The 25,945-nt window shown below is 41.9% G+C and overlaps 1 protein-coding gene across 2 annotated transcripts in view; it reads left to right on the top strand.

Annotated features, from left to right (window-relative positions):
* The window catches only part of VWC2 (von Willebrand factor C domain containing 2), a 140,827-nt gene that overhangs the window by 30,678 nt on the left and 84,204 nt on the right, over positions 1-25,945 (top strand). For both annotated transcript variants that reach the window (XM_053265653.1, XM_053265652.1), the window contains exon 3: positions 7,387-7,516. In XM_053265653.1, the coding sequence (XP_053121628.1) occupies positions 7,387-7,516 (130 nt within the window). The remainder of the gene's footprint in view (positions 1-7,386; positions 7,517-25,945) is intronic.

The following is a 25,945-nucleotide window of genomic DNA, read 5'->3' as shown; positions in this document are numbered from 1 at the left end:
AGGTAAGGAGCTTCCTAGCACACCATACATACCTTCCAAGATGGTGCTGGAGCAGGACAGGGCTCTTGGTACTAATTAGAGAAAAGCTGCATTGAAGCAATTGTTTAATGTTTGTTGGTTGAAAACAACAAACGGTTTGATATTTGAAAGAACACATAAACCAGTCCTATATCTAATTGCTATTACATGATAAATTCTTATGCTATCTTCTTGTTCTAATTTTTTCTCTTTTCTTTTTTTCTAATAAGACAGTTAATTTGTATCTCAATGATTGTACTTTACCTTAGTATATAGAAGTTTAGAGATGCCTTTTGTCTTTTTGATTCAATTTTTAATTTTAATTTTAATTTTTTAATTTTATTTCAAGTTTTTAATTTTTTTTTCTTGCCTTTTGTATTCTTTGTATTAGAAATTAATAAAATCTTAATTTTTTTTAAAAGGGCTCTATTTCTCTTAAAGGACCCCTCTGACACTGCAAAAATCACAGTACTGTGTAGAGATCAGCATGTGGGAAATGGCTCTCAAATTGAAAGTTTTTGCTAAAGTGGTCCCTGCTTGAAATATAGTGAAGATAATTGTGATATTGTGTCTCTGTCAACTCCACTACCTTGGCCAGAGATTTGGGGTAGAAAATTTTCTACATACAATTTTCCAAAATGGAAAGTTTTCCGGATTTTCCCCATATGCTATTTTTTTAAACAGAAACATTGCCATTACTAATATTTCTGATTGGCTTGAGTAACTTTTGAGATACAGTGAGAGGAAATTAATATGGTGGAGGTATTTGGGTGCTTTATGTTTTTTGCTTTAACTGTATAAATAGGTTACGTAACATGTCAAATCAGATCACAGTCTGTTTAGGACATGAGGGAAATTTGTATAGTAATTGTTTTGAGAGGAAGAAATAATGCAGATTTTATGCAAATAAAAGTGGCCCATTTGCATTGGAAAATTTTCCAGTGCAAAAATTTCCAGAAAATGTATATCTCTGGCCTTGGCCTAACCCCACCACAAAATAACTTCCATACTATCCAGTCCATGTCTTTGCACATATGACAACTATTTAGAAACAGAATCTAAAAGCCAAGACACTTCCAAAAGCAAGAGCTGATAGTTTCAGAGCAAGACTACAGCCTTTTTCATGAGATGAAACTGAAATGAATACCCAAGTTTGATTGATAGTTAATCCAGTGTGTGTGAATCGTTAATTCATTTTTGCAGTGTTGGTGTAGAATGTTCGTGATGAGTTTTAATTTTAGCCATGTTATTTTTAAAATTATAATTTGAAATTTAGTAATTAATTATTTAAAATTTTTGATTTAAATAAAAAATCTAATTTCAATCGTTTATGTTTTTATTTTAAATAAAACTAATTTATTTTTATCCACCGTGCAGAAGTGTACACGGTTGACATTCTCAGGCTGCAGTTACTTAAAGCACCAAGAAGCTGAATTTTGGTCACAGAAAGACTTTTTAACTGTTAGCAGTTACATAGTAACAAGGAAGGCTTTTTCTTCAGGGTCAAGAGCTATAAAAAGGATCGGAAGCAGGATTGCTAATTCTTGGTAAGAACTGTGAGCTCCTGATTCTTTGAGAGATTTTTGACAATAAGTTATTTCCTCATTAGGGTGCAGCTAGTTACCCACTCGCCTCACTGATTAGGTACAGATCAGATTCCCAGCTGATATAGGAGCAGGGGCAATACTTGAGATACTGCAGAACTGTAGCAAGGAAAAACTACAGATGAAACTCGAAAAATTAGAATATTGTGCAAAAGTTCATTAATTTCAGTAATGCAAATTAAAAGGTGAAACTTGTATATGAGATAGACGCATTACATGCAAAGCGAGATAAGTCAAGCCTTAATTTGTTATAATTGTGATGATCATGGCGTACAGCTCATGAGAACCCCAAATCCACAATCCCAGAAAATTAGAATATTGTGAAAAGGTTCAACAGTCTAGGCTCCAGGTGTCCCACTCCAATCAGCTAATCAATCCATAACACCTGCAAAGGGTTCCTGAGCCTTTAAATGGTCTCTCAGTCTGGTTCATTAGGAATTACAATCATGGGAAAGACTGCTGACTTGACAGTTGTGCAGAAAACCATCATTGACACCCTCCATAAGGAGGGAAAGCCTCAAAAGGTAATTGCAAAAGAAGTTGGATGTTCCCAAAGTGCTGTATCAAAGCACATTAATAGAAAGTTATGTGGAAGGGAAAAGTGTGGAAGAAAAAGGTGCACAAGCAGCAGGGATGACCGCAGCCTGGAGAGGATTGTCAGGAAAAGGCCATTCAAAAGTGTTGGGGACTTTCACAAGGAGTGGACTGAGGCTGGAGTTAGTGCATCAAGAGCCACCACACACAGCTGGATCCTGGACATGGGCTTCAAATGTCGTATTCCTCTTGTCAAGCCGCTCCTGAACAACAAACAATGTCAGAAGCGTCTTACCTGGGCTCAAGAAAAAAAGAACTGGTCTGTTGCTCAGTGGTCCAAAGTCCTCTTTTCTGATGAGAGCAACTTTTGCATCTCATTTGGAAACCAAGGACCCAGAGTCTGGAGGAAGAATGGAGAGGCACACAATGCAAGATGCTTAAAGTCCAGTGTGAAGTTTCCACAGTCTGTGTTGATTTGGGGAGCCATGTCATCTGCTGGTGTTGGTCCACTGTGCTTCATTAAGTCCAGGGTCAACGCAGCCGTCTATCAGGAGATTTTGGAGCACTTCATGTTTCCTTCTGCAGACGAGCTGCATGGGGATGCTGACTTCATTTTCCAGCAGGACTTGGCACCTGCCCACACTGCCAAAAGTACCAAAACCTGGTTCAATGACCATGGGATTACTGTGCTTGATTGGCCAGCAAACTCGCCTGACCTGAACCCCATAGAGAATCTATGGGGCATTGCCAAGAGAAGGATGAGAGACATGAGACCAAACAATGCAGAAGAGCTGAAGGCTGCTATTGAAGCATCCTGGTCTTCCATAACACCTCAGCAGTGCCACAGGCTGATAGCATCCATGCCACGCCACATTGAGGCAGTAATTGCTGCAAAAGGGGCCCAAACCAAGTACTGAATACATATGCATGCTTATACTTTTCAGAGGTCCGATATTGTTCTATTTACAATCCTTGTTTTATTGGTTTCATGTAATATTCTAATTTTCTGGGATTGTGGATTTGGGGTTCTCATGAGCTGTACGCCATGATCATCACAATTATAACAAATTAAGGCTTGACTTATCTCGCTTTGCATGTAATGCGTCTATCTCATATATAAGTTTCACCTTTTAATTTGCATTACTGAAATTAATGAACTTTTGCACGATATTCTAATTTTTCGAGTTTCACCTGTAAGCCTGGCATACTTCTTGCCATAAGACAGGAACTTGTGCTGGTCAGAATTTGGCAACTATGATTAAAGATCTAATGTCTATAGCCACAGGTAATGTCTATAGCCATCAGCCAGAAGAAGAGTGGCCTAATGTATGACGCTCTTATATCAGCTGGAGTCTTGACCCAAGTAGGCAGTATAGGACAGTGACAACATTTGTCAGAGATTTGCGTTTTGGGCAGTATATAAATATGTTCAGTAAAATAAATAAATAAAAAGTCGTGGATGGCTTAGAAGTGAGGCAAGAGGTTGCCTCTATCAGATGAGGGATGGTTTCATTAATAGAGCTGGATGCCCGCAGGATGGCAAGAGGGTGAATGAGGTGACATAAGAGGCTGAACTGACCTCTTGTTGAATCAGGTTGTTAATTTTGAAATGTGGTTTTCTTAATGACTGAATACATTAAAATATCTTTTTTTAGTGATGGAAGTAGGATGGATAACATTGGTTACTTTTTAAAAATAATGAAAATGATTTATCTTTTAAATTTAGATAAGATTTTTTTAAAATTTAAGTTGGGTTTATTAATTTTAAAAAAACTATTAAAATGATTATTTTAAATAAATTGATTCTTTAGGTATTCTTTATCTCTACCTAATAAAATTCTTTTGCATTTACCCTGGTCTGAGCTTATTGTCTTCAAATCCCCGAACCTGTTGGACACTGGCTGGCCACCAGTGCCAATCCCCCACAGAGACGTTCAGTCTCCCTGGCTGCTTTGAAGGCCCTTCTTAAGGCCCACCTGTTTTGCCAGGCATTTGCCCTTTAATTATTATTTTTTTAAAATTAATTGTTATTGGTCTTGTTGTTGTTCACCACCTAGAGTCTTTGGAGGAGGTGGTATATAAGACATTTTAAACAAACAAAGAAAGAAACAAATTTGAAATTAATTATCACCCTTGCTTCTGGAAGGTTCCAGGCATCTAGCTCAAAATCCAGTACAGCAAATACTGGATTGTGTCTTTTTTTACCTAGAATGTAACAAACCCCTGATAACTGGGGAAAGTGGCACATTTTAAAAGGGGTGATTCCCTTTATTTAACAGGGGGAGAGTAACTGGCACTATCCACCCCTAGCACAGTACCTCTAGGATTGCTAATGTCCATCTTATGTTTCTTTTTAGATTATGAGCCCTTTGGGGACAGGGATCCATTTTATTTATTTATTATTTATCTATGTAAACTGCTTTGAAAACCTTTGTTAAAAAGTGGTATATAAATGTTGTTGTTGTTGCTGCTGTTGTTATTGAGTGATGTTTCTTAGTGTTCTTGCATGTGGACCGAGAACCTAACAGAAATTGAAGAATTTCACAGTTGCTTTCCTTTTAGCTAAGCAAATAACATTATGTAGGCTGCTCATGTCATCTGGGCTACATGACTTGAGGTTTTGAATTATACTCCTAAGTAGTCTGAGGGCTTTACTGGCAGGCAGCAGGGAAAGTGCTGTCCCAGGTTCCCTGGCCTGGGGTCCCTGCATTTGACGAATCCAACCTCTGGGTCCAGGCAGGGCTAGATGATTGCCCTGTGTGCCTATCTGTCTAGTCTTGGATGACCACTTTCTGACTGACTGGCTCTCTCCCCTCTCTGCCAGGGTGATATGAGGCTCACTGTGGTCAGAACCTTTGGCAACCTTCACAGCTTCCCCACCTCCCTGGGCCAAGCATTGCCAAAATGCTCTACAATTGCTTGAGGACAGCCAAGAGTGCTCAGAGCTGCTGTGGCTGCTGTCAGGGCTCGGGATGTGAATGGAACTGGTTCAGAGGCCCTTTATGGGCCTCTGAACTGGTTCAAAGAACTGGTGGTTCCACCAGTTTGAAGGTGGTGGGGCTCTCCGTTTAAGAGCGGGGGGAGGGTGCACTTACCCCTCCTGCTGCTTTCCCCCCACCGGCATCCGTTTTTCAAGCAGCCCATCGGGGTGGCAGCATACCTCCCTGCCACCCTGTTGCCCTCCTTTTCCGGATATGACTGAAAGTTGCTGATGCGCCTGTGTGCACCGGTGCATCAGCAACTTCCAGTCATATCTGGAAAAGTAGGGCAACGGGACAGCAGGGAGGTATGCTGTCACCCCGATGGGCTGCTTGAAAAACTGACGCCGGAAGGGGAAAAGTAGTGGGAGGGGTAAGTGCACCCTCCCCCCACTCTTAAAGGGAGACCCCCACCACCTTCAAACCGCCCTGCCGCGGTTCCATGCACATCCCTAGTCAGGGCCAATGACATAGTGAATCCTTGCCAATGTGAGCGCAGGGCAAGGGCTGCTGGGATGGCATTCATGTCCTCAGAGACATGTCTGAGCAAGGGCAGGGCCAGTGTCTGGAGTCGGGAACTGCTGTAATGTTGCCAACCAGAATTGTGTGGGCAAGCCAGTGTGGCTTCCCACTGGGATTCCTTCTCATGTGCTCCACGGCAGCCCCTTTCTCAGCTGGATGTTAACCAGCATTGTTTTGACCATGTGAACCAGCCCTTTGACATATTTGTACCCATTTATATTTGATTATGGTGTGGATAAGAGATATTTGTTGAAAGAAAGCTGATAGTGTACTTTTATGAAAAACAGAACATCAGCCCAATGCCTGAAAATGTGATAAAATTGCCTAGGAATTAAAAATGTCTCCTTTCCCCCCAGGATAGTGGGATAATATCCTTGATTTCTCCACATTTCAAATTATGAGTTTGCCTCTGAGAACAGAGGTTGACCATTTTCATTTCCGGTGTTGGGAAAAACTGTGATGTGAATAACCTGTCAAATTTTATCCATTTATAAAAATGTTGAGGTATGTGCAAGAGAGAAGGAGGAGAATATGTTTTGAAACATGAAGTTTAGATAATTAAGTAAGAAGGTCAGTGATCATCAGATCATGTGCTTTTTAATAGTCTCTTTGAAGTCAGGTTGAATATAAATTTAAGCACTCCAATCTTAATGCTGATGCCTGACAATGCCCAGGATTTAAATATGAATTGGTTATTCCATACTGCTGCCTATGTGAGAAAGCCAATTCACAATCAGCCCCCATGGAGAACTGTACCAAATTATTCTCATTGACTATTTCCCCCATTTGATTCATAGTAATGAAGATGGGCAATAGGGCCAGATAGACAAAGTAGTAATATTTATTACAATCACAGACCAGAGAAATCACAATACATACAGGTGATAAGTCATTATGGAAGAGCAATCAGCTCTTGCCAAGTTCTACAAGCTGACAAGCAAAATTTGGCAAGTTTGAAGAATTACATCATTTTGATCAGAGGAGAAATAGTAAAGATAGAAAAGATCCATATGGCCTGGAAAGTGGTAGATAAAATCTGTACAGTAGGTCAATGGGTGGTCTTTGTAGTAGGAATGTGATAAATGTTAGAATGTGGATTATAACATTTGAAGACAGACAGTGGTAGCCGGCACCCTTTACTTTCACAACTCTTCCAGAAGCAGTGGCCTCCTGTGTTGAGCTCCTACTTACATTGTGATTACAAGAAGAGCTCTCAGTGGTGACCAGGGGAAGACCAGGACAATGAAATGTTCAATATACTGTCAATAATATAGTATGATATAGTATAGTATATCACACACACACACACACACACACACACACACACACACACACACACACACGAAAAGCGTGGTTTGTTTGTAATGTTGTCAGGTACATTCCCACCAAGTTCCATGGTCATATCACAAAAGAAGCAACCCTGATGTATAGTACATATTGCCTCCATTAATTTGGTAGCCATTTTAGAAATGAATTGAAATAATCAAAATTGATGGTAGTTTCACATCTGAAATTGTTCCTAATGTTTAGAAGAATACTTCTGCCAATGTTTATGTTTGTATCACCAAAATAATTTTTATTGCACATACTCTATGTACTATATGTGGAATCAGTAATTCACTTTTAGCAGTAATTGAAACAAACGAAATTACAACATGGAATAATGTAGATGCAATCCAGCCTCTGAAAATATACTGAGTTGACTACAGTATAGTTGGGTTTACTTGCAGGTTTCGCCATGTGAGAAATGCCGCTGTGAAGCCAATGGTGAAGTAGTGTGCACAGTGTCTGCTTGTCCTCAGACTGACTGTGTTGACCCTGTATATGAACCAGAACAATGCTGTCCCATCTGCAAAAATGGTAAGTAATTGATTCAACTTTCAGTGATAGGCTACTGGAGTCCGTTCTGCGCACCCCCCCATGCAATAAATTGTCCCTAAATATTAATAAAATGGCAGTGTTGAGAAAAATGCATGTTTCTTGCAGGGAATGGTATATAATTTTGCTTTGGAAAAATATTCATATTGATTCAGGACAATCCCAAATCTCTCTGTACCTCACCACATAATATGCATCAATACCTCTTCAGTTTGTGTGATCAATAAGAATTGTGTTTTGTTTTTGATGCATTCTGCAAAACCCCAGCATGCTAGCATATTGTCTAGATTACTAGCCCTCGGTCTTTGTAGGTCATGTGCCCTTTTGCCAAAGGTGACTTGTTGCCGCTTGAGGCAACTTGCAACATGCTGCCAGGGAGGCCACCCCTGTCCCTGCCTCACTGGCCCTGACCCTGGCCACCCCTGGTGGAGCTGACACCATCACTCACTCTGGCTTCTTTAATGGCATGCTGTGTCCTCTGACTGGCACCATTGCTTGCTGCAGCAGGCAATGGGCATTCAGCATCACTGGCTAGTCTCACTGAATGCTAGGGGTGTGCAATTTGGGTTTTCGGTGATTCAAATGAGATTTTCAATGAAACACCATGAATCCACTCTAATTTGCTATCATAGAATCCACACTCAGAATACCTCAGAAACAACAGAACCCTGTACCCCATGGGTTAGAAACCCATGGGGGTGGTTGGCACTCTATGTGCACTACACTACCACTCGCTCTGGGCCACCCCAGCACCCCCCAAGTGCACTTATGGGGCTGCTGAAAGCTCCATGTATACCCTATGAGGAAAAAGCTTAAAGACGCGTAATCTTCAACAATTTACCAAAAATCAGCCCTCTGCCCAAATCCTTTGAAAAAATTCAGGTAGCTTCCTTGCCCCTAGCTGGCACAACCACCAACCCCACACTGCTCTAGGCCACCCCTTTGCCCCCCACGTGAAGCTATACATCTGCTGACACCTCAATGCTTCTTTATGGAGAAAAACCTTAAAGATGTGTAAACTTCAACAATTCCCCAAAAATCAGCCCTCTGCCCAATCACTCTGAAATTGGGGTGGTAGCCTCCACCCATTAGGCACTACCACCCCACCCCACTCTTTTTGCCCAGATCCCACTCTATGCCCACGATCTGCCCCAAAGACACTAAAATTTCAAAAATTCCCCACAAATCAGCCCTTTGCCCAATTCCCCTGAAATTTGGGTGGTAGCCTCCACCCATTAGGCACTACCACCCCACCCCACTATTTTGCCCCTGGGACCCAAAATTCGAGCAGGCGTCACACCAGACCTTTTTGCACTGAAATCAATGGAGGCAAAAAGGCGGGAAATTCAAAGAGACGTCATCCCGAATCACCCGAATTTTTCAGGCACGAATCAGGGGTGATTCGGCTCAGGCCCGAAAAATATCGGGGGGCATCGGGGGTGATTCGGTTCGGCCCCGAATCACCCGAAATTGCTAGTTTCGGGCACAGATCGATCTGTGCCCGAAACGTTTTGCACATCCTTACTGAATGCCACTGTTCTGCTGGTGCACTCTCTCACATTCTCTTTCTCTCTCACTTGCTCTCTGTCCCCTCCAGCAAACTCGTCTTCTCCATATTGTGAGGAGACAAAGTGTATGTTTGATGTTGCAGGGAAGAGAGAGAAAAAGCGGGTGGGGGGCATGATGACAGAAAGAGAGACTGGCCAGTGATGCTAGATGCCCACTACCTGCTACAGCAAGCAGTGGCACCAGCTAGATGAAGGCTTCAGGCAGCAAGTGTACCATTGTGCTGCACACCACTGCTGCACACCACTGAAAAGGCCAGTGAGGGGAAGAGGGGTGGTGATCAATCCAGTGGGTGGAGCAGTGAATTGGGTGCTTGAGAGGTAGGACCAGCAAGGTGGGGGAATCACAGAGCAAAGGGTAGCAGCAGCAGAAGTGAAGGTGAGGGAGGGTGGCGGCAGCAGGCAGGTGGGGGTGACACGTCAAGGGAGACTGAGCAGGGAGCCCACAACTGAGCAGGGAGCCCACACTTGCTGCCCAATGGTACACTTGCTGCCTGAAGCCTTCACCTCACTTGGTCTTATGGGGAAGCTGCCTCTGGCCTTTGCATCTACACATAATCTGTATCTCCAGATCTGCACATATGTATCTGTGCTATTCCTTCATTCCTTAACCCTGTGTGTGCCTCAGATTTCTTGATACCACCACTGCAATCCCTGGCTCCATCAGAACCAAATATTCTCATCAGCATCATAGTTTTCAGTCATCTCCTTGTTACCTTCTTCCTCCCTGTCCCTTCTGACGATGGGAGATGTATGTCTTTAAGGCAGATGTATGACTTTAAGACAAGCAGATTCTCCATTCTAGTGCAGTTGAATGTGAGGAATGATACTTTTATACTATCTTTCCCCCTGTACATCCTGATCATGTACTGTTCAGTTTGGAAACTGGCGCTCTAGAAATAGGAATAATGCACTAGCATGTCTGGAAACATGCTTGATGTCTGGCAGCCTTAACAATTGGTGAAAGGTTTTTTTTACAAAGAATACCGCAGTGTTTGGCTATGTACATGTGGGTTTTGGTATCAACTCGGTTTTTGGTATCAGTGCCATCTATCAGACAATCTCCAACATAACCTGTGCTGATTTCATTATAGTTGGGATATTGAGGCTTTCAGTAATGTGAGGTTAGATCATGGCACTTGCTTGATTGTAAGGAATCAAGCTATTGTAAGATTGGTAAGACATGAAACTTATTCCACTTTCATAGCTGTTTCTTTATCAAAGATAAGTCCTTTCCATGAGTAAGCTTCTACCTGTTTTAAAGAAAAGTCCATGATATTTTAGTTAATAATCTATTAAAAGGAATAATTTATTAATAGAAACTGAGACTACAGAATATCAAATTAAGTTCTGTTTAAAATGAGGGCACCCTTTAAACCTTATTGACTTAATCTGCAGCTCTAAGTATTTTATATATATAATGAAAGTCAATGTCGAAACAAACAAATCAATGATGGACTTTGGAAAGATCTGCAAAGGCACTAGAAAGGATGCTCTACCATAAATTTTGCAGTAGGGTGATAAGAATATGTAACTGTAAAGAGAGTATAGTGAATAAATGTGCTATCTCCTCATTGCTGTGAATGCAAAGAACAGTTTGTCATTAAATACAACACCATACCTGCTATCCCCTATTGAAGGGTTCTTGCTGTGGGGAATGGGAGAATAATGGGATTTTATGGCATACTCCCTGGGTGACACCCTTCCCTAACTTTACCCTATAGTGTCATCCATTGAACATCGTGTCATCGTTTTCCTTTTTTACCCAGAGAAGGGTTGTCTTCAAAATACTCCCAAATAGGATCTCCTTTATGACTTGTAGCCATTATATGATTTTGGGTGATGGTTAGAAGCTACTACTTCTTTCCAACTTTAGTCTCCCCTTTCACATTTGTTATACTGGTACAGTATAGTTAAGATGAGAAGCTGTTACAACAGTCTCCCATTATAAGCCCTGAACATTCTATTGGTCATAAAAATGAAACCATCTCTTCAATCTGTCTAAATATTTGCAGACATCAGCTAGATGACACATGACACTGCCCTTCCAAATATGGTGGAGATCTGATGTAAAATGTCTGAGATGCACCCACAGAGGTCCTGTGCCTTCCTAGAATGTCCTTTCAGCTTGACATTGGGCTGGTGAGGACTGCATCCAGGCAGAAATTTAACAAAAGCAGCTTGCCCAATCACATGCTAGAGATGCCCCTGATGAATTTCTGCCAGATGCATCTCTTCAAGACACTTTTCAAAGTCTTTGCAGGGGCATGTTAAGTACCATCTAAGCTTGTGCATTTCAATTCGGGTACAAAATGTTTTGTGCCCGAAAATGGCAATTTCGGAGGTTTTGTAACCAAAACAAAATCAAGAATTTAAAAAGCAGAGATTTTTTGTTTACAAATTGAATGCTTTGTTCTTTGGAAAAGCATTGTGATTGAAATTGACTTCTCTGACTCTCTCCACTCCAGCTGAGGCACTCAGTGATTAGCAGAAGATAAGATATGCAAAAAGCTTTTGAGCTTGAATGGTTTAGTTAAGTATGTGCTGTATTCAGTGTGATTGAAATGCAAACTGACCATGCAAAGGGATTTGGAAGACAGCATTTTGAGACAGAAATACCCAAATATCTTTGGGAGCTCAATGCAATTCCTAAGCTCTTGCTAAAAGCCATGGTATAAATTGTGTGGAGAAGCTTTTCGAGAAACTGGTTAGGAAAGTTCTGAAATTACACAGGTTTTTCTTTCCAAAGGTTTAGAAAGAATCTCTTGACTTGTTCAGGGGTCTTTTGAAGAGCTATTTTGTTTTTCTTCTGATTTTTATAAGTTATAATGGTGTCTAAGTTTTGTTGCCCAAATTGAGCAGTCTAATGTAATTTAGGCCACAATGGAATTTGGTGGGACATGATGTCTAAGCCAGTGGTTCACAACTTTTGCCATTACAGGGACAGGTCATCCACATGGGACTACAGGAGACAAAAGGAGGGGAGTGGGGAATATCCCTGTCAATTTATTGACATCCCCAGGAATCTTATTTGCTTCTCTCTTTCTTGTAACCGTGATCCATGGTTTTGGATCTTAGGCTGCATTAACAGAACCATGATGTCCAGATAACAAGACATATAGTTTCATTCTATTCTGCACTGGTCAAACCACAGCTAGAATACAGTGTCTATTTCTGGGGCTTAGGGATGTGCACGAACCAAGGTTGTTGGTAAGCATGGTATTGCTGACCACGCAAATGGCACCTGCACATGCACAGATGCCATGTATGAAACAAGTGCCGCAGCAGCAAGAAGCTGCATGTGGTGGCAGAGAGCAGGTGAGGGCCTGCTCGACTTATTTAAAAAGATCCCGCTCCCAGTCCCCACGTTGCCAAACCTCATGCGAACCAGTTCAGCACCGAACCAGTGCACAAACCTTGGGGATCATTGGTTTGTGCACATTCCTACTGGGGCTCACATTGTAAGAAGAATGTTGATAAACTGAAACAGGTTCATAGTACAGCACACAAGATAACTATTATCTTTAAAGCCCCGAACAGCTTGGGTCTGAGAGAGCGCCTTCTTCTGTATGATCCCCATCGCATGTTGAAGTCATCTGGAGAGGTCTGTCTCCAGTTACCACTGGTACGTCTGGTGGCAACTCGGAATCGGGCTTTCTCTGTAGCTGCTCCTGGCCTATGGAATGCACTCCCAGCAGATATCCACAGTTTAGGCTCGCTGTTGGCTTTTAAGAGAGCCCTAAAGACTTACTTGTTTGGCCTGGCCTTCCAAGGTTTTAAAATTGTTTTTCATATTTCAATTGGTTTTAAATAGTTTTGAATTATTTTAAAATTGTTTTTATATTGTTTTAAGCAATGTGTTTTAAATGGTGTTTGTTTTTAGGTCTTTTTAAACTTGTGCACTGCCCAGAGCCTTTGGATGGGGCGGTCTTTAAATGAAATAAATAAATAAATAAATAAATAAATAAATAGGAGGTCTGGAAACCAAGTCCTATGAGGAATGACTGGAGGAGTTGGTTATGTTTAGCCTGGAAAAGAAAATATTAAGGGAAATATATCTAAAGGGCTGTCATAGAAGGAGTGGATTTGTTGCTCCTGAGGGCAGGACTAGAACCGAAGGGTTGAAATGACAAGGAAGCAGATTTAGCAAGAATGTCCTCAGGGCTCTTCAACAGTTAACAGTCTGCTTCATACAGTGGTGGGCTCTCCTTCCCTGGAGGTTTTCGAACAGAGGCTGGACAGTCATCTGCCAGGAATACTGTAGCAGTTTCCTGCACCAAGTAGGGAGGTGGACTATAAGACCTCCAAGGTCCCTTCCAACTCTAACAATCTATGAATCTATGTGACCTGCCTGAAATGGAGGCTGAATCTCAAAGCGTAAGTTCTGGTTCATGCAGCAGTTTGCTAGGCTGAGATTTAATTGTAGTTTTATGATGTTTTTAATTGTTAATCATTGTTATGTTTTATAATTTTTATTTTAATTATTAACTGATTTTAAGGTGTTTTAATGTAAACCGCCCTGAGCCTTTTGGAAGGGCGGTATAAAAGTTTTAATAATAAATAAAATAAATAATAATAATAAATGGAGGCTAAATGCTAAACGGCGCTAGAATTCTAGCTTATAACTCTGGCAACCCATCCTCCAGTAATATGACATGTTTTGTCAAAATTTCTTTCAGAATGAAGGAGCTAAGAGCATATGCAAATGAAATGTCTTGTGATTATAGAAACTAGACAAACCAATAATTGCCTTTCCCTGGTCTCTTTATTACATAAGAAAATAAGAACAGCCCTGATGCCCAAGGCCCATCTAGTCCAGCATTCTCTTTCACACAGTCAGGGGTGAATCCAGCAGGAAATTACAGGGGGTGCAACACGAATCCCCCACCATAAAATATCTCCCCGCCCTCCCCCCCGACACACACAAATATTGGGGCTTGGATTTTATTTCTCTTGCAAATGCACTATGCCAAGACTGTCAAATTCAAATCTGCTGGTGGGCTGGTTTGGAGTCTGATGCACCTCTGGGGAACCATACATAGTCTTGTGCCACCTTCTCTTGCACCTACCTTGCACCACCTTGTCTTCCTCCTCTTTTTCATATTCCCTCCCCCGCCACTTTCCCTGCCACTTAAATTAGCCAAATTCACTACTTTTTACTCCTAAATATCCTCAGGAAAAGATTGATTTTTTAAAATTGTTATTATTTTTAGAAGAAATTCTGAACATAGCTGCTGATACTAAATTTTGCATGGACAATCCTGCCATTCTCCCCTCTTCCTCTCTCCCTTGCACAGGTGTTGCTTAAAAGATCCAGGCTTGGGCCCATAGGGCCTCCCCTCATTTTGATAAACAAACCCTTTCATGCTCTCTTAAAGGTATCCAATACTCTCCTCTCTACTAGTTTGCTTCACCACTAAAAGTGAATCTCCTTTTTCTTCTGCAGCAGATTTCCCCTGAAATCAATATGCACACAGTTGATAACCTGTGTGGTGTAGTGATTAGAGTGTTAAGACTAGGATTGAGAGTTTTGCATTCCCCATTCAGTCATGAAACTCACTGTGGGACTTTAGGTGAGACGCTCACTCTCTCCTCCAAACCTGCCTCACAGGATTGTTGTAAGGATAAAAGTGGAGAGGAAGAAACTGTACAGTACCCTGCAGTCTTTGGAGGACCAACAGGATGTATGTCATAATAAAATATATGTATATGTTTTCTTTATGTTGACTTTTAGCCACATGCACTCCAATCCTAAGAATGTAAACAAAAGCAAATTTAAAGAGCTCTTTTTACACCTTTCACAGCAGAAAGCAGCCCCATTTGATCTCTTACAGGACAGTAGAATGGAGTTACTCCAATTTATTAGGATTTAAAGACAACCAAGCATTTCAGAATTTTTATAACTTTGTTGCTAAAAAAAGAAGCATATAAATATTTTAATGGGGGACCCCCAACCACCACCACCACCACCACCACCACCACCACAGAGACCAGATTAGAGCTATATGCAGTTTAGTATCCTCAGGAACAAAAGGCAGGAAAGAAAACAGATCCATTTTGTCAGAGCATTTTCCCCCTCTTATTCTTTCAAAGGTTTTAATTCTTTTGTACTAATTTCCTCACAGGAAGGCATATTGTTGGCATGGGGAATTATTTAAAATTCACGCTCTCATACACGCACAGGGTGGGACTTCTCTCACATCGACTTGGTTCATATTGGGGGAAGAGAAACAATTAAGCAAGTGGAACAAATCACACACAAACAAAACAAACACATAAGGGTTCATTTTTAAAAATGAACTTTCCTTCTTTCCTTTACTTTCCTTCTCAGAGGGAGACAACAACCCCAACAGCCAGCTCTGCTCTCTGCAATTACCTTCAAGTGCTGCCCTGCCAGGGTGGGGGGAGCACAAGATTCCAGGAGAACTAATCAGGCTGGAAGACAGCAGGACTAGAAGTTAACCCTTTTTTACTCTCTGCTACTGCCTGTCTCCATGAGATTCGACCTAAATTCATAGGGGGTGCAACTGCACCCTTGCAGCCCCCTGGATCCACGCCTGCACACAGTGGCCCACCAGAAGTCACTGGGAAGCCCACAGGCAAGAGCTAAGGGCATGCCCTCCCTCCTGCTCATTCCCCTGCAACTGGTATTCAGAGGCATCTTGCCTCCAAGGCTGGAGGTGCCCTATAGCCCTCCGACTAGTAGCCATTGATAGACCTCTCCTCCATGAAGTTATCCAAACCCCTCTTAGCTATCCAGGTTGTTAGCTGTCACCACACCTTGCGGCAGAGAATTCCACAAGTTGATTATGCATTGTGTGAAAAAGTACTTCCATTTGTTGGTCCTAAATTTCTTGTTTCATGGGATGACCCCTGGTTCTAGTGTCATGTGAGAAAGAGAGAAAAATTCTCTCTGTCTACTTTTTCCACATCATGCATGATTTTATAGATCTCTATCATGTCTCCCTGCAGACATCTTTTTTCTAAACTAAATAGCCCCAGGGGTTGTACCCTTGCCTCATAAGGAAGGTGCTCCAGGCCCCTGATCATCTTGGTTGCCCTCTTCCACAGCTTTTCCAGTTCTACAATGTCATTCTTAAGGTATGGTGACCAGAACTGTTCACAGTACTCCAAGTGTGGTTGCACCATAGTTTTGTATAAGGGCATTATAACATTAACAGTTTTATCTTCAGTCTCCTTCCCAATGAACCTAGCATAGATTTAGCCTTTTTCACAGCTGCCACACATTGAGTCGATGCTTTCAATGAGCTGTCCACCACAACCCCAAGATCTCTCTCCTGGTCAGTCACTGACAGCACAGATCCCATCAACGTATATGTGAAGTTGGGGTGTTTTTTGCCCCAATATGCATCACTTTACACTTGCCAACATTGAACCACATTTGCCATGTTGTCACCCACTCCCCCAGTTTGGAGAGATCCTTTTGGAGCTCCTCACAATCTGTTTTGGATTTCACTACCCTAAATAGTTTGGTGTCATCTGCAAACTTCACTCCTCACTCCAACTTGGCCACTTCACTCCTTACCCCAACTTCTAGATAATTTATTATTAAATTTATTATTAAATTTAAAAGTACCAACCCCAGTACAGATCCTTGGGAGACTCCACTTCTTATTTCCCTCTATTGTGAAAACTTTCCATTTATACCTACCCTCTGTTTCCTGTCCTTCAACCAGCTAGCAATCCACACAGGTACTTGTCCCCTTATCACATGACTGCTAGGTCCTCTCAAGAGTCTTTGATGAGGAACGCTGTCAAAAGTTTTTTCGAAGTCCAGGTATACTATGTCAACTGGATCACCTTTATCCACACACATCTTCATACTCTGAAAGAACTTCAAAAGGTTGGTGAGGCAAGATTTACCTTTGCAGAAGCCATGCTGGTTCACTCCCAGCAGGGCCTGTTCTATGTACTTTACAATTTTATCCTTGAGGATGCTTTCCACAATTTTCCCAGAACACAAGTTAAGCTAACCGGCCTGTAATTTCCCAGATCCCCCTGGATCCCATTTTGAAAATTGGTGTTACATTGGCTACTTTCCAGTCCTCCGACACAGAGCCTGATTGTAGGGATAAGTTATATATTTTTGCAAGGAGCTCGGCAATTTTGCATTTGAGTTCTTTGAGGACTCTTGGATGGATGCCATCTGACCCTGGTGATTTGCTAGTTTTCAGTTTTCCCAGACAGTTTAGAACATCATCTCTTGTCTCTTCTATCTGACTCAGTTCTTTAGCCTCCATCCCCGAAAAGCCTGGTTCAGGAACAGGTATATGCTCAGTATCCTCTGTCGTGAAGACGGACGCAAAGAACTCATTTAGCTTCTCTGCAACCTCCATATCCTCCTTAATAATCCCTTTCACTCCCTCATTGTCTAATGGTCCAACCGCCTCCCTGGCAGGTGTCTTGCATCTTATGTATTTAAATAAGTTTTTGTTATTCCTCTTGATCCTTTTAGCTAAATGTTCCTCAAACGCTCTTTTCGCCTCCCTTCTTGTCACTTTGCATTTCTTTTGCCAGAGTTTATGTTCCTTTTTGTTCTCTTCATTTGGGCAGGCCTTCCCCTTTATAGCTTCCTTGATTTTACCAGGCAGCCATGTTGTCATCCTTCTGGATCTGGTGGTACCTTTCCTCTTTTTTGGTATGCATTCTAACTGGGCTTCTAGTATTATGGTTTTAAGTAAACACCATTCATTCTGGAGCGAAGTGACTCTCCTGATTTTCCCTTTCAGTTTTCTTTTCACCAACCTCTTCAATTTAGAGAAGTTTCCACTTCTGAAATTCAAAGTGTCTGTGTTAGACTTCCTTGGTGATTCTCTCCCCGCATGTATGCTGAATTTGATCACACTGTGGTCACTATTCTCTAAAGGTTCCATGACACTAACATCTCGCACCAGGTCCTGGGTGCTACTCAGGATTAGGTCCAAGGTCATCTTCTCTCTGGTTGGTTCCATGACTAACTGTTCTAAGGCACAGTCATTCAGTGTATCAAGATATTTGGCCTCTTTGTCATTGCTGCCCGATGCTTTGGAACACGGTTCCTGCTGAAATAAGAGCCTCCCCATCTCTTACAACTTTTTAAAAGGCAGTCAAGACACATTTGATCACCCAGGCTTTTAATTAGATACTGTTTTGTTTGATTTTTAATAGTTTTAACCTTTTAAATTTTAAATTGTTGTAATGTTTAAAACTTTGTATTTGTTATTTTTATTGTTTTTATTGCAAGCCCAGAGACTTGCATTTTGGACAGTATACATATTTGTTAAATAAATAAATAAATAAATAAATAAATAAATAAAATACCTGACTGTGAATTTACCCAGTCTGTGTGTGAGTAATTGAAGCAGGGGCATATCTAGGGTCGGGCAGGCAGGGCACGTGCCCTGGGAGCCACTTGAAGGGGGCGCCATTTTTTAAAATTATCTTTTTTTTTAAAATGGCCACCGAAAACAAAATGGCCACCACGCATGCTCAAATGGGCTCTGTGAGGCCCTAGACCATACCAGGCCTTGCAGAGGCCATTTGAGTATGCATGGTGGTCATTTTGTTTTCAGCTGCCATTTTTAAAAAAACCCAAATATTTTTAAAAATGGCCACCACACATGCTCAAATGGTCCCTGCGAGGCCCTAGAGGCCAGCGGTGGGGGGGACTTTGCAGACCCCCCCACAGCATTTAGGGTTACAGGTAATTTTTTTAAAAAAAATAATAATATAATATGTCACTGTACACATATTCAGATTGGCACTATGTACAAAGAATCAGGGCTTGTGAATACTGAGCTGAAGCTTATGAGCTAGGATTGTATTCATTTGCTCTTACTTTGCTTCTTGTGATAAGTGAGTTAAATGTGATGTCTTAATAATATGGCTATTAATGGTGAGTTTGTCTTTGAATCAGTGTGAAATCCTTAGGATTAAGACCCACTGGGAGTTTTGTTCTCTCTTTCTCTCATTTTAACTGTCTTTCTGAAATACTAGAATATATTCCAAGCAGTGACACAGTTTACTCTGCATATCCTTTAACTATTTTCAGAGTATCTGGGAAAAGCCAAATTCTCCATTTATTTTTAAAACTTGTATAATAGTGATGCTACAGTGCATAGTAGAGAATTAGACAGGCACTTCTGTTTAGTTTTCCAAGTACACCTCAACATAGTATTTGGGTATTTCATGAGCCCCAGCATACTGAAATTTGTAGTTTTCCAGCATTTTTTAGTCTGGCTACATCCACTGCTAAATAGTTTTTGAAATATTAAAAGATTAACGAGCTTGACTTGTATTTTTGAGCTGATATTATGGTAAAGTTATCTGAAAGATGGGTGTCAGATGTTTGGACAGGGGGGCGCAATTTCAGTGCTTGCCCTAGGCGCTATTTTCCCTAGATACGCCTCTGAATTGAAGTCACCCATTATTACCGCTCTGTCTCTCCTTAATGCTGCTGTGATTTCCTTCTGTCAGTCACTGTCAGTGTTTTGATCCAGAGGGCGATAGCACATCCCCAGTACCACACTTCCTTTCAGGTCTTGTGTTCTCACCCACAGAGTTTCTGTGGAGGACTCCAGTTCTCCTAGGTTTTCTAGCTTGTTAGATTCTATCCCTTCTTTAATATACAGTGCTACTCCACTTCCAATTTGCCCCTCCTTGTCCTTTTGATAGAGTTTATTATCCAGGGATAACTGGTTCTCACTGTTCCACAATGTTTCTATTATGCCCACTATATCAATTTTTTACTAGCAATCAAGCACTCCAGCTCACCCATCTTGACTTGGAGGCTTCTGGCATTGGAATGTAAGCACTCATACCCTGAAGCTCTTTCCTGGTGTGTGCTATCTTTCTTTGGTCGTTTGATTTCTTTGACCAGATAGCACAGCCTTTTGTCTGCTCTTTATGTGGTTCTGCTCCATCCACAAGTATGATTTGTAGAGCCATTGTTTTGTGACAAAGAATTTCAGTATGTGTATGTGACACTTTCATACTTCTAGATATGAGTTATATTTGCCTTTGTCCAAAAGAGAAAGGGTTTTTTGCTATTAGTTTTATAGTAATGGTATAGTAATGGGGAAGTAACTTGCCTAGGGAGTCAGAGGTTGCTGGTTTGAATCTCCACTTGTATGCTTCCCAGACTATGAGAAAAACACCTATGTCAGGCAGCAGTGATAAAGGAAGATGCTGAAAAGCATAATCTCAGACTGTGTGGGAGATGGCAATGGTAAACCCCTCCTACCAAAGAAACCCACATGGTTCTGTGGTCACCAGGAATTGACACCAACTTGATGGCACAACTTTATTAACTTTTTTTTTGTAGAGCAGAGGGGCTGTGGTTGTAGGGGTAGGCTGTGTTCTGTCTTGCTTGTGCATCAACACAATCTCCTGCTAAACTAATACTGGAAAAGTAACTGGAGACATAACCTGTTCTGCTAGACCTTATTCAGGAGACAGGCTTTGTCTTGACTGTTAGAGCACAGTAGGTCTAGCAATTAGTGCTGAAAGTTATCTTGCAGCTTGCAAGCAGAATACCTCTGTGGCTTTCACTGAGAGAAACAGAGAACCTCAGAATAAGCTTCCATATCCATTTCAGACAGCATAGAAGGATGGAAAACAGACTAAATATAGTACTGAATTGTTTTTCTGGGAATAATTTGACTAACAAATTGACAGCATTTGGTTTGCAGCAGAAAAGAAAAGAAATGATATGGAAAAGCTTTTGTGGATTTCTTTCTTGGATAGTTAACAATCCACAAAAGGTCCAGGGTGTGTGCTGTGCCAAATGCATGTTACACTTGGGAAAATCAGTTTCATATCCTAGTTGAGCTCAAAAGTCACAGTGCTGCACAGGCTTTATATGTTCCCCACCCACTATGATGAGGGGCTACTTGTTGGTTACATGCAGATGCGTGCAATGGAGCCCTAGAGTGGAGAAAGAGTGGAGAAATAGGATGTTCCAAATCTTCCCTCTTGTCTCTATTTGTTTCTCATATCAGTAATATATATTTTGAATCCTGTATGGGGAAAAGTTTTCAGGGTGGGGGGTAATTTAAGCAAAGATCTTGTGGGCAGGAAAAGAATTGAAGCAGCCCCACCACCACCACCCCGCTTCTCAACCCCACCCCACCCCCATCCATGCAGAATATTTGCTGTGCATGGTGGCTCTGAATTTGAATATTCTGGGGTTTTGTGCCATCTTACAACTTTCAGTGTCCAAGGCCCCTTTTACATGAATCTCAGTCACTACTTCTGTGGTCCATTGTTGGTCATGGTACATGTACATCCACATTTTATGTGTTGAGACCGTGTGCAACAGCTGTGAAAAAGGCAAATTCCATGCTAGGGATCATTAGGAAAGGATTGAAAAGAAATCTGCTATTATAATGCCTTTATACAGATCTATGGTGTGGCCACATTTGAAATAATGTGTATAGTTTTAGTCACCATATCTCAAAAAAGATACTGTAGAACTGGAAAAGGTGCAAAAGAGGGTAACCTTCCTTATGAGGTAAGGCTACAGCATCTGAGGCTTTTTAGTTTAGAAAAAAAAAGCAACTAAAGGGGAGACATGATATATGTTTATAAAAGTATGCATGGTTTGGAGAAGGTGGATAGGGAGATGTTCTTCTCACTCTCTTACAACACCAGAACCAGGCATCATCCCAGGAAATTTGAGATCAACAAAATGAAGCACTTTCTCATCCATTCATTCAATTAATCTATGGAATTATCTGCCACAGGATGTGGTGATGGCCACCAGACTGTATGGTGTTAAGCAGAGCTTAGACAAATTCATGGAGGACAACTCAATCAACGCCTATTAGTCCTGATGGCTATAGGCTGCCTCAGTGTTCAGAGGCAGGATGCCTTTGATTGCCAGTTGCAGAGGAGGAGCAGCAGGAGAGGGGGCATGTCTTCATCTCCTGGTTGTGTGGCTTCCCAAAGCATCTGTTGGGCCACTGTGTGAAACAGGGTGCTGGACTAGATAGGCCTTAGGCCTAATCCAGCAAAGCTCTTTTTAGGTACTTGCATGAGTGCCTCTGGCTTTATGGATAGCAATCATGGAGAAGCAGCACAGCTCCTTGGGAAGAATATAACTTTTGCGGTTTTTTACTGTTTGGTTTTCTTGCCTGGTTGCTTAGAGGTAATTTTTATTTAGCAGAAGGATCGGGTGAGTGACACTTTAGAATCCTGAACTTGTCCAGAATGTGTGGCTTGGAATTTGCTGCTTATTATAACATCAGACTAAATTGCTCTGGTAATTAGTAAACTAGTCTGAGCTTTTCCCTCAAAGCATATTTGATATTAAAGCATTTAGTAACCTTTCATCCTATACATTGCTACTTAATCCAGAATGAACCTATTGTGATGTCAGTCATATCTATGATTTTTATACCAACAGAATATATTCAACCACAGACATATTTGCAGTGCTGTAAAACAATTAAATATGCCATGCAATAAGCACTGTGTAGATTTCTAACTTCTTTTAGGGTATTGTGTTCACTGATTTCTGTATTACAAGTGAACTTGCTTTGCAAATCAAACTAGTATTAACTTTTTTACTTTTGTATTTATTGTAAGAACTCTAACAAAGGTAACATCTTATTTAAAAGAATGGGAGAGTTATGCATTCTCAGAATTAGCAGTTCTAGCCATTCATAAATCATGTCTGCTGTTCCCAAATCACTTAGTTTCTTCAACAGTTATGCAACGTAATTAATTATTATTATTATATTTATTTAGTACATTTGTATACTACCTGCCACAATATTCAAGGTGTTTAAACAAAACAGTAGAAAATGGCCAAATTTTAAAACAAAAATCAAGACACCATTTAAAACAAAGAGACAGTAAACATTCAACTAAAAAGCCTAGATGAACAGGTGGGTCTTCACTTGTTTTCTAAAAGCCACCAGGGATAGGGCAGCTCTAAATTCAACAGGAAGTGTGTTCCACAGCCCCAGGGCAACTGAAGAGAAGGCTAACATCTGAGTCGCCATCAGATGAACCGGTGGCATCCTCAAACGAACCTCCTCTGACAATAACAACAACAAATATTTATATACCACTTTTCAACACAAGTTTCAAAATAGGCATCAGAGTTGATAATGAAGAAGGTGTTCTTTTAAATACCTTAGGCCAAAGCCATTAAGGACTTTATAGGTAATAACCAGCATTTTGTAGTTTCCTGGAAACATATTGGCAGCCAGTGTAGTTCTTTCAGAACAGGAGTAATAGGGTTGGGACATCCTGGAGACCAACCTGGCAGCAACATACTGCACCTATTGCAGTTTCTGGATAATGTACAAAAGCAGCCCCATGTAGAATGCATTGCAGTAGTCAAACCTGGAGTTTACCAGCATGTGCACTTTCTTCCAGGAAAGGGTGCAGTTCACATATTAGCTGAAGCTAATAAACAGCACTCTTGGCTACCACCTGCACCTGAGGTATTAGAGAGAGGGTTGGATCCTGAAATACTCCCAAACTGCATACCTGTTCCTTCTAGGGGAGTATAACCTCACCTAGTACCGACAGATCTATCCCATCTTCTGAATTGTTGCTCCCTACAATGAACACCTCCATCTTATTTGGATTCAGCTTCAGTTTGTTATCCCTGATGAAGAAAAACAGGCCTGATAATCAATAGGCCAGTTACCTGGAGTGAGCAAGTGGGCCAGAAGGATAAACAAAGCCATATATAGGAAGGACTGATGTAGAGTGAGTAACTACATTCCTTTCTCTCTCTAAAAGAGAACTTATGTATCTCTATGATTATGATTGGTCTCTGGACCACTGTAAGGTTATTTATCCTATAAAATATGCTGGCTTTAAGCCTTGTGTGTGCCTGTTTTTGTTAGAGGTGCACCCAACCGGTCGTTAACTAATAAAGCTTTGAACCTGACAAATGGTGTAGCCTCTACTTACTAAAATAGCCTCCAGAGGATAATTTCCACATTAATTTGGTGTTAGAAGTGGGATAATGGAACACTCGTGAGACAATGCGAGAGGTAAGAGCTATAGCACCATCCGTGAAGGATCCAAACCAAACCAGGCGAGGTAGAGTCCAGAGACTCCAGGAATCAGGTCAGTACACCACCCCTGGTTGTCTACCCTTTCCTTATGTCTCTCAGGGGGAGGGACGCCTCACCAAAGGCTAGGCTACTGCCAACGGCTGTTCCCCTTCCCCATGTGTCTGTCTCAGGTGGGTCACACAGGTGACAGGAATAATGGGTGGCTCAGTTCAGTCAAAAAATGTCCAGGGAAGGACACCCCGACCGGGATCATGTCCCAGAAGTATGGCCCCTGGTCTACCAGGTATGTGACCAAATGGAACTTCTATATGAAAGACTAGCCCAATGTTCAGTTTCCGGTCATGAGGTGTTTTGATATTAAGGTGCTGACGCACCTCAGGCAGAACGTTGAAGTCAATCATCCTGGTCAGGTGGATGCCTGGTGTTTGTGCGATGAGGATGCTGAGAAACGGTTAACAAAAACAAGGCTTGAGAAGGCGGAAGCGGCTCTCACTGCTTCAGGGCCAACAGGCAACCCATTCCCCCTTCCTCAGCCCCTCCTTATGCACCAGCACCTTTGTTTCCCTCTGTTCCGGGATCGTTACCCATCTGGGAACCTGTTGCTAAGACTTATCCCTCCCTCCCAGATAATCATCTGGATGGATGGCACACTGTGCCACCACCAGCCCCAGCCCAGGTTCAAGCCCAAGCACCAGCAGGACAGAACCACAGAGCTAGCCCACAGCTCCCTGGCTCCCTCCCTGCAGTGGCTCCTTCCCCTCTGAAAAAGCACACGTCTGATAACTCCAGTGCTAGTGAAGAGGAAACTAGAAAATTCAGATTACTTCGAGAATTGCAGGCTGTGTTTTGCCTCAAAGGCAGTTGACAGTTACTAAAATTAGACTCAACATTAACCACACAGCAAGTTCTCGCTAGAGACTGTCAAACAGGGGAAAGGAAATGGTTTACTATAAATGAGAAGAACTTTCAACTTGAGGGAAACTACCCGCTCCGTACCTATCCCAATCCCCAGAGAGGGGAAGCATCCATGGTACACATCCCATTCCAACCCTCAGATATCCTAAATTGGAAACAGACTTTCCCCAAACTCCAGGAGGACCCATCAGGATTTAAGAGTGAAATGGGAACTTTGTTTGCAGTTTATCAGCCCACTTGGGGAGAAGTGGAAATGCTCTTAAATGGTGTCATGTCTCCTGAACAAAAGAATGCCCTCATAGCTCAGACTGCCATGGCTCCTGGCACAGTTCAGACAGAGTGGCCACTGGAAGACCCAGGGCATGCCACCCCTGCCCAGCGCTCTGAGTTGCATGCTTGCAGAGAGCACCTTCCAAATGCCATTCTGGAAATGGCACCTCTACAACATGATTGGAATAAAGTGGAGCAAACCCGACAAAGACAGGAAGAACACCCTGCTGACTATCAGGCACTTTTTTTGCGACTTTGTGCAAACACTCTGGCATTGACCCAATGGCAGTGGCTACCCATGGACTGGTAGTGGGGACCTTTGTAAAGGGTGTCCTCCCAGTTGTTAAAACCCGCTTGGAGAGTGCTGTACTTGGCTAGAAAGTAAAGGAGATGCATGAGATCCTAGAAGCATGCACTCAGATATGGGACAGAGTTTTAGCCGAGAGAGAAGCAGAACAGGAAAAATCTAAAAACACAAAGACTAAACTCATGGCATTGCAAGTGCAACAACTCCGCCAGCCCATGAGGCGTGGCTGCGGAAGAGAGTGTGGTGCTAATCCACAAGGCAATTACCAACAGAGGCCTTCCCAACCACTAAGGGGCATTGGAGCCTGTCATTGTAA

The sequence above is a fragment of the Hemicordylus capensis genome, chromosome 6 (genome assembly GCF_027244095.1).
Source record: "Hemicordylus capensis ecotype Gifberg chromosome 6, rHemCap1.1.pri, whole genome shotgun sequence".
NCBI classification, from domain to species: Eukaryota; Metazoa; Chordata; class Lepidosauria; order Squamata; family Cordylidae; genus Hemicordylus; species Hemicordylus capensis.
Note: the sequence above shows the minus strand (reverse complement) of the source record. Positions and strands in the feature narration are given on the sequence as shown.